Source organism: Hyperoodon ampullatus (assembly GCF_949752795.1).
Source record: "Hyperoodon ampullatus genome assembly, chromosome: 1".
NCBI classification, from domain to species: Eukaryota; Metazoa; Chordata; class Mammalia; order Artiodactyla; family Ziphiidae; genus Hyperoodon; species Hyperoodon ampullatus.
The window spans coordinates 163,166,370-163,176,479 of record NC_136914.1 but is presented as its reverse complement, the minus strand read 5'-3'; the positions used below and the strand labels follow the sequence as shown (position 1 = coordinate 163,176,479).

General features: G+C 41.5%; 1 protein-coding gene across 1 annotated transcript in view; it reads left to right on the top strand.

Annotated features, from left to right (window-relative positions):
* Nucleotides 1–538: 538 nt before the first annotated feature.
* Nucleotides 539–10,110, top strand: part of CLNK (cytokine dependent hematopoietic cell linker) — a gene marked incomplete at both ends in the record, with an annotated part of 173,838 nt that continues 164,266 nt past the window's right edge. Inside the window, 2 exons of the mRNA XM_079711583.1 lie at nucleotides 539–709; nucleotides 2,051–2,103. Of these exons, the coding sequence (XP_079567709.1) occupies nucleotides 539–709; nucleotides 2,051–2,103 (224 nt within the window). The remainder of the gene's footprint in view (nucleotides 710–2,050; nucleotides 2,104–10,110) is intronic.

Sequence of the window (10,110 nt, the reverse complement as noted above, 5' to 3'; positions counted from 1 at the left end):
CTGCAAGATCCAGCTCAGGTATGATCTCCTTCATGAAGATTCCCCTAGCTGTCCAAGACAGAGCTAGGATTCATTTTGTTTTGTTTTATCTGCATGTTTTATAAAGCACTTTGATAACAACCATCATAGGGGTATGCAGAATCTACCTTAAACTGAGTTTTAGGCATGATTGGAGGGAAAGGGATGTTTCTTATTGGGCACAATATTTGAACAAAGTTAGTTTTCAGTCAATGGCGATTGAAGAGATGAAAGGATGAATGGATGGACACATGGACGGCAGAACGATCTAGGAGCGCCTCAACTCAGTGGGCAGTATGGTGACTAGCTAAGAAATGGAATGTTTGAGTCCTATGGATCTGGGCTTTTATTGCAGATGGGTGATCTTGGGCACATAATTTAACCTCCATGAGCCTCATTCTCTTTAACAGTGAGATCCAAACTCCATGACACTCAGCTGAGAGCCCCAGGAGGCTGATGGATAGAAACCATGCCAATGGCTCTGCACACTTGGCTTCCTGTTGAGTTTGGCCAATGGGAAATGGCAGCAGCAAGATATTCAGGGCAGGAGGAGCCTGAGATGCATATCTTTATTCCACCCACCAGAGCCCCCTCCCTGCGGGTCCCTCAGTTGGAAGCCGCAGTTCTTTCCCCACCAGCCCTGTTTCTGGGTCCACATGACCACTGGCTCCCCAGATGCTTCCAGGTTCAGGTATGGTAACAGGCCCTTCAGGTCCTTCACTGTCCTTTGTGGATTCCCTACGCTCTGGCGCATTGGTTTTTTTTGTTTTGTTTTGTTTTGTTTTACATCTTTATTGGAGTATAATTGCTTTACAATGGTGTGTTAGTTTCTGCTTTATAACAAAGTGAATCAGTTATACATATACATATTTCCCCATATCTCTACCCTCTTGCGTCTCCCTCGCTCCCTCCCTATCCCACCCATCTAGGTGGTCACAAAGCACCGAGCTATCTCCCTGTGCTATGCGGCTGCTTCCCACTAGCCATCTTTTTTTTTTTTTTTTTTTCGGCAGGCGGGCCTCTCACTGTTGTGGCCTCTCCCATTGTGGAGCACAGGCTCCGGACGCGCAGGCTCAGAGGCCATGGCTCATGGGCCTAGCCACTCCGTGGCATGTGGGATCTTCCCGGACCGGGGCACGAACCCGCATCCCCTGCATCGGTAGGCAGACTCTCAACCACTGCGCCACCAGGGAAGCCCTAGCCATCTATTTTACATTTGGTAGTGTATATATGTCCATGCCTCTCTCTCACTTTGTCACAGCTTACCCTTCCCCATCCCCATATCCTCAAGTCCATTCTCTAGTAGGTCTGTGTCTTTATTCCCATCTTACCCCTAGGTTCTTCGGTCTCTTTATTAAACTGTTCTCATATGACCCAATTTGAGGGTGCCATCTGTTTCCTGCTGGAACCCCCAACTGATCCCATGGGTAATATCCTTTATAACTCCTAGCTTCTCTGTGTAGATTAAATGCGATTATTGATGTAAAGCCCTTATTGAATACTCCCAGGGTCTCTGATGCTAATTTATATGGTAAATGGGGCTAATCATCTCTCCTACGCAAGTGAATACAAGCCACAAATAAAATGTTGTGTCCTATGTGGAGCGGTATATAAATGTAACTTCCAATAAATATTTCATGGCAAAGTCACACTTTGAAAAGAAAAGCATTCCTTCTGCTACAGGCATGTGGACTCCCCAGAGCAGAGCCTGGGCTAACACGCCTTGGGTGCCCAGGGGAAGCACACAATTGCAAGCCAGAGAAAACCAGGCTCGCTCAGGATAGGTTTGCTCAGCTCCCTGAGGCAGATGGGATGAATGCTGACAGAAAGAGGACAGCATGTCAAGGAAGATGTCCCCTCACCCACCCATTCCCGAAATAAACCAATTATCGACCTGGATTGATTCTCTTTCTGTCGTTTCCTCTAAGCTGGCACCTGTATCCCATTTTAACAGGAAGCGACAGAAGCATGTTCACCAGAATTAAAACATGATGGGTAAGGCCCAGTAATGAGCTCGCTTTTGTTTCCACAGGCTGAGTTGAAGATCCCTCTCATTTGCTGGGTGCCAAGAAAGATGAACAAGCAGTAAGTACCGCGATGTTGCCCTGAGCACGAATCTCCCATCTCGTAGTGGGGGCCGGAGTCAGCTGCTGGAGGAGCATTAAGGATGCAATGTGCCCCTGTGGGAAGGCCGGGCTTGAGGATGTGTGAGTGTCCAGTGAATAGCTGTCCCACTAACAGCGATGTTTTGCAGGCAGGTCCCTTGTTCTCCCCCAGCCCAGCTGGGCATGTGGGATTAGGCAGAGACTAGATAAACAGGACCAGAATGCCAGGAGGGCACCCAGAAATGCCATCCCTCACCTCCCACCGGGGTGTGGAATGAGAACTAACAGAAGAGCAGTTTGCACACTTATTCCTGCAGCAGAGAGCCTGGACTCCAACTTTCTCTTTGTGGAACACCCAGAGGGGGCAATGTGGTCGGTTTAGGATATCGAAATGTGTAGCTGAATCAGCAAAACTTTCATCCCATTCCGGATGTTTATGAGTATAGTAAAAAGATAGCTGGCCTCCAAGTTGTAAGAGATATTTATGATGAAAACAAAAGACCTTTCAATGGAGAAAGTCGGGTACACTAATTTTAAAATTGATCTACTCATCTATTTATTTGCTTTAGTTTGCCAATTGGAAAGGTAGCACTGTTTTTCTCCTCTGCGTGAAATGAGCAGTCGTGTGAGAAAGAACACGAGTTTCAGAGGCAGACAGACCTAGTGTCAATCCCTTGCTTTTCCCTGTCATTTTATAGCTCTACAATATTCAGGAAGGTACCTGATACCCTGGATATTAACCCTCCTTCTGGGAAGTAGGATCTGGCCTGGAGAGGAGGACAGCCTGGCTTCTGGGTAGATCCCCGGTCCTAGAGGAAACCTGGGGGTGGCCAGGGTAACCAGGTGATGCCTGGGTGTCACAGGTGGACCCTAGGCACGTGGTTGTTGTCCAGGGTGACAACAGAAGCAGCAGCCCAAGCATCAGACTCATACCCCTCTTTGGGAGCAAAGTGGGGTTACTTTGACAATCTAAACAGTATTTGCTATAGGTTGCCATCTGGCTTTGAGGTCATAAATCCCTACCTTTCAGTCCTTGCTTCTGTTTCTCTCTGTGATTCCACCCTGTGCCAGCTGTCTCCTTCATAAAGAAGAGGCATCCCCCTTTCGTGACTTTAGGTAGATTTGGTTTTCACCCAGACTGCGGCCCCTTGGCAATTGCTCTCATCAAGCTTCCCAAAGGGTAGTTTTATGAGTTCGGCTTTAGAGTCATGTCAGATATGAAGCTGCCAATACATAGACCAGAAAACAGACCAAATCATCATAATTTCATAAACAGTAGTTTTCTCCTCTCAGGATGCTGATTCCAAGTCTGTACTTTCACAAGATCGCCAGTTGATTAATAGCCACATTAAAGTTTGAGAAGCATCTGACTGTAGAGCAATGGTTCCCAGAGCTGTCTCCATCCTGGCACACTGCAGAAGTATCTCCAATATTCATCAAGATATGACTCAGAGAAGGCAGTTACGTATTGGATGTTGCATGAGCGTAAATTGGAAATTTGCTTCCCTCCCCCTCCCCCTCCACAGACACACACACACACACACACACACACATCAAACATACACACAGTTTTTGTTTTGCTATATCTTGGGGGGAGCACTCCTTCCTCTGTGAAAATCACTAACCCAGTTAATTCAAGGCAGTAGATTTTAAATCTGACTGAACATTAGAATCATCAAGGAACCTCTAAACAACAGCAATTTCAGTGACTTTCCCAGATCAAAGAAGTCAGAATACCTGGACAGTGGGCCATTCTTTTAATGTGCAACTGAGTCTAACCTGCAGTTAGCCTTGCAAAATGCTTGTCTAAGATGTCTGACAATTCTATAACCTAGAATTCTGATTTTATAAAGTGAAATTCTAAATGGCCTTTTTAACTATGGTTAATTCCTTACTCTCTCCCATTGGGCACTTTTACAGGGAAGGAATGAATAAACACAAATGAAAGGATGATATAGAAATAGGTTTATATATTTATACACATGCACACACATATGGGTACACACACACAGTACGAGCATATGCACATGCATTTCCCTTTAAATGTATCAGTTAGGTCAAAAGCATTTACTGAATAGTATACACTACACCGGGCACTGAGCTAGGCACCTCCATTATAAAGATGAATAAGATATAGTCTCTGCCCTCAAAGAACATTAGCCGTACATTAAGCAAAGCAGTTTAGTATTATGTTGAAAGTGATGGGAAAGCTCCACAAATGCTACGGAGTTTGGCTGTCCCGATTCTAAATTGCTTCTGAAATTAGCAAGGTATTCTGCATTAACGGTCTCTGCAACCAGACTCGCAGCTTCCTCAGCAATCAATTAAACTACATAAAGCCTCATTCCTTGGAGCATATCAGTAGAGTTAGAGTAGACTGACCAGACCAGCCCACTGGGCATTACGCCCTCAGGGCTGGTTACAGGAGTCCTGGGCTTGGTTTCCAGTATCTCTCCATCATTCTGGACAGAACAGATAAGAACCGTGGTGATGCGGTTCTGAGTGTTCTGGAAGAAACCACTAGAGTGATCGCTTCTAGGTCTTTCCAGTAAGCAAACGCCCTCGATGGCCAGGCTCCTTTGGGAACTGAAGAGGAGGACGCCCTCTGACATCCCGGATTGGGAACTGTTGGGGGAGCCAGAGTCCCCAACTTTGAAACATATTGAGACGGTATAACACTAAACTCACTTTGTTCACTGTTAAAATGATTCCTAGTTCCCATAGAAATTTCAGAAAATATACCAAAGTACCAAGAAGAAAATGAAAATCACCAATTACCCTAGCACCCAGAAATAACCACTATTTTGTTACCAATTCCTTGTCATTGTTCTATATCTTTGTGTAATATTTTGAAACCTCAGGAAGCCTACTTTTAAAACTTATATTGTTTTCAGTTTTTCATTCAATAATACTGCTTTATATTATAAACATTGTCCCACATTAGTAAGTCCTCTTCAAAAGCAGGGTGTTTTAAGTCTAGTGTTTAAATAAGGTTCGCAATTCCTTAGCCATAATTTCAAAGTCAAAAGTTTTCAAAATACTGAAAATTTTTCATAACTAATTTGATGACAAAACTTGACCTACAATGAGGTGAAGTTATGGATGTTCTTCATTTATCCCACTTAGTGTGAAAACCCACATGTTTCACTGCAAAAATATTAATGTTTTTAATGACCAGGTGTTGCTCCAAAGCTTACTGGGGATATTACATAGTATTCAATGCATACACAATATTACTTTCTAAAATCCAAAATATTCTGAATCCCTAGCCCTAAGGAATTTAGATAACAAATGGTGGATCTGCATTTTACCTGGTGGTTTATTTTATCTTGACCTTGGTCTTGGACATTTCAGTGGTTACCTATAAAGTTTTATGAGGCAGTTTTATTGCCGAAATTTAACTTAAAACTTTATATTCTAGGAGTATTACAATAGGCTGTATCACTATGGTCCCCAGCATGCGATGCTAGGTGTCCTGTCACATGTAGGACAATTATTCTGTGATAGTCTAGTATTACGTAGAAACACAGGTGCAATCAGATTATCTAACAAAATCTACTATTTCTTTTCTTGCTTCGGGGAACTTGTCTTTCACATCTATTTTGGAAAGAGTTTTGATGGTTAAAAAAGTAGAGTGTGTCCCTAAAGAGAGAGTATTAACGGTATGGAATTCAAGCTTCCACACATGGTTGTAACCCCATTAGCAATAAATCTGAGAGATAGAATTGAGACTCCTTCTTTTCCATCATGCACACATAATTTTTATTAAGAAATGTATACTGTGTTTAAAACCAATTACAAAGCTTATTTCAACTTTGAGTTACCCAAGTTCATTTTACCACCAAAAGTTTTCTACCCATTTCTGTTCTGGAAATATGTTTTTAGATGATTGGACTCTATACAAAAATAGAACAGAAATGACTGATCAGATTATTCCCACATGAAAGCTTTCTCATTTTTTAAAAATATACAGTGGTCTCTAGTATATTCATAGAATTGTGTAACCATCACCCACATTCAATTTTAGTATTTTTATATTCTTTATGTATTATAGATGCAAGTCCCTTATCAGATGTCTGAACATTTTCATCAACCCCAAAAGAAATCCCTTACCATTTAGAGACTCCTCTTGAATAGGTCTTAGGATAAACTGCCAACTACCTTCTGAGACAGTGAGTTTAAAAAGTGTAAGAAAGTGCCTCTCTGTATTGACATCAACAAAGCCAGCTTTAAGTCAATGTCAGTCATTAATCATTAAGCAAAATAATGATACTTTTCCACAATACTTTTCTCACTTGAATTCATTGCCTACTTATGAGAATGAAAGGGTAGACAGAATAAAAATTTCTACAGGCCAGTACTGCCTACAGGCCAGGCACTCTGCTAATCATTTTGCATGAGGATCTGTGCCATGCTGTTTGGCTAGTCAGCACTAAAACACCTTTCCCATGTTGCCACATAAGACCCCCTGCTTTAGGATAACAGTCTCCCCAATTCAGAGTCCGTTAAAGCCACATCTCTCTGACTCCAAAATCCATGATCTTTGTGACAAATTGAGCTGCTTCACAATGATAAGGAAAATCATCCTTGTGTATATCTCATCAGGGACACATTCCCAAACTGAATGACAGTTTTGCTTGTGAGGGGCATATTTTCTTCTTGAAAACTTGCCTGATGAAATTCACTCCATCACTGGGTGGCGATGGACATGGGCTCCTCTCGAAAGGGGCCAGTTCAATGTCTGGTACACAGGAAATGCCCAATAAATGACATTTCCCTCGATATGTATGTATCATATCATTTTTATGATAAAATGATACAATTTCGTGTAAACCCTAGGTCATTATTTTCCTTCCTGATATATGTGAACACCCCTGCCTTTGACCTCAGGGAGCAACTGCATTTTGATTTGCAGGAATTAATAAGTGTAAATCCCACTGAATCTTGGGGATACAAGAAACAGCAATTTTGGCATTCTGAGATCAGAGTCTTGCATCCAGCAGAGGAGTCAGTGTGGCTGCCTTCCCAGTTATCCAGTAGTAATCATGAACCAACTCTCAGGGCAACCAGGCTCATACACTGGTGCTATCAAAGTCACATAGCTAGGATTCAGCTTTGTGGCTGGCTGGCAATTAAAAAGCTACAAGCTGTGAGAGAACATAGCCAAGATAGAGGATGAGAGCTCACCCAAGGTTGCAGACACGGCCAGAGATACCTTTGCAGCAGCAGCAGGTATGATTGGTCCTGAGACCCATGAAGATGGGTAGTGATGGGGGATGGGAGATTTTAAGATAGCCTTTCTTCTCTCTTAATGGCAAAATTGCCAGCTGGGGATGGAACTAGCTGACTGAACTCACCTACCACCACTTGGGAAATTTCCAGCTGAAAAAACTTTGTCTCCTGCTAACTAGCCACAAGGTTGGACTTTTATAGTTATAGCCTTTAAAAATATTACAAAGAGTAAAGAAGGTTGTGACTTATTTTAATATTTGAGTTTATTATCATTCAAGTAATATATATTCAATGTAGAAAAAGTTTAAATATTAAAAATATATATAAAGAAAAAATACCAGTGATCAAACCACTGAAAAGGGGTCAACACTATTATTGGATATTGGTTTTTTGGCTTTCTTATACAACTATACATCTTATTTTTTTAACTTTAATGTATCATAAATATTTTCCAATGTTACTATCATTATATTTATAGCTATGCAATCTTCCATCATTTAGGCAGCTCATATTTTATATTCTTCCACTACTGAAAAATAACACAACCCATGAACGAGTTTGACAAACCCTATTCATCTAACCATGTCCAAATGTTAAGATGCTCTGTTCTGTTACCTGGTAATGAGCAAAACCTACCACCCCAGGGAATCTTATGAGCCAGGGCAGTATTTGGAGAAGTTACCCCCAATGACAGCTTATAATGATCACATACTATTTAATTATATAAATGTGCAGAGAAATTGGAAACAAGGCCTAGAGTTTGCCATTGGATACTCCATGAAGGCCAAACCGCCAGTCGCTTGCATGTTCTATTTTACACATACCTGACATTTTCCCACAAATACGGTATAAGAAGAGAGAAAAGTCAACTTCGTAAAAACACTTGTTCATATCCAAATGTGCCTGATAACCAAAAAAGTTAAAGATTTCCAAAACTTTTGGATGGATATGATCTGAGGCCAATATTAGGACATCCTGGAAAATGAACCCAATGGAGAGAGAAAAAGGAATTTCCTAAAAGCCTAGCTGTCTGGAATTTCAGAATTCCTGGAAAAGAGAGATCAGGTCACAAACAAGAGCAAATGAGTTTTATCAGAGGCTAAATATCAAGTAGAAAAGCATGAGTGTCTCCTGCTTGGTTCTCCATTCTTGACTTTAATTCTTCTCTATTATTTTTTTTGTGGAGGGGGATATTTAACAGCTTAAAAATAATTCCATTGAGTTAATCCAAGAAGGAGGATATTAAAGTCAAACATTTATTTAGCTTCCATGTTGAGGAAGCCAAATACTTCATTAATTAGAAGGGTGGGCACTGTAGTGATCTAATGGCAATATCAGCTCTGCTGCTTACCAAGCTGTGCCATTTTAGGCAATCATTTAGCCTCTCTGAGCCTCGTTTCCTTTATCTATCAAATGGAAATAGTAATAGTAACTAAAAGGGTTTTTGAGAAGATTAAGGGACAATGTATACAGTATGTTCAGCACTGTATCTGGAAAATGGGAAGCATTTGATAGATGTTGCAGCAGATGGTACTTTCTAAACATGGCGACAACAATATCTCCCATCCCATATGTTCTAGTGCAATGTGACCTGAACGCTCCCCATTCAGAGTGAATCAATTTCTCCACCTCCTTTCACTTGTGAGGGCTGTGGCAGTGTTGACCAATGCAAGATGGCAGAAGGGACACTGTCAAGTCTGGGCAGAGGCTTTAACAGCCAGGCAGCTCTGCTTTCTGCCTTTGGCAGCCCACTTCCATCAGTCACATGCTATGACCACCATGCCGTGAGAAGCTCCAGCCTTGTGGAGAAGCCCTAGGGAAACTGACCCCATGGAGAGAAGGGAGGCTGAGGGGCACCAGGCACTAGACTAGACTTAAAATTAGGAAGCCATCTTGGGCATTCAGCTCAGTCCAGCTTTGAGATAACCCTCTGAATACAACAGCACGACAAGACCCATCCAGCTGAGAACCAGGAGAGAGAAAAATAAATTGTTTCTAAGCCGCTGCTTTGGAGTGCTATGTTATGTAGCAAGAGATGACCAGGACAGATATTGTCTCGTACTTTTATCGTCATCGCAATTATTACCTCACACAAGACCCTTTGCTGTTAGATATTCAAGATTCAACTTAGAGATTCGTAGGACTTCATATCCCACCTTGAAGAACATCTGTTCTAGATGAGAATGATAAAAAAAAAAACACTGCTAATAATAGGCAAGCAGAGTGTTAATAAGGAGATTTTTGTTGCAAGTGTGTGCAGAGTGCTAAGGGGACACAGAGAAGGGACTGGTTATTCTGTGAGGGAACAAATCCTGGGGAAGGGTATAGTGATATTGGAAAAGACATCCTCAGAGGAGGTGACAGCTGAGTGATGAAATGCTGCCGAGTAGCAAATGGAGGAGAGAGCAGGGATAGACTTTCTGAAGTAATTACTGCAGCTGGAAAAGCTCTATCAAGATTTACTATAAAGGTAACACTAAATTGACTGACAATTTGAATTTTGTTGCTTAAAAACAATATAAGTAATCGGAGAGAGCATTTCTTGATGACATGACGCGTGGTAGAATTTACTTCCCATATCTCTTTTTTTATTTGTTTATTTTTTAAAATTTTTATTGGAGTATAGTTGATTTACAATGTTGTGTTAGTTTCAGGTGTACAGAAAAGTGAATCAGTTATACATATACATATATCCACTCTTTTTTAGATTCTTTTCCCATATAGGTCATTCCAGAGTGTGGAGTAAAGTTCCCTG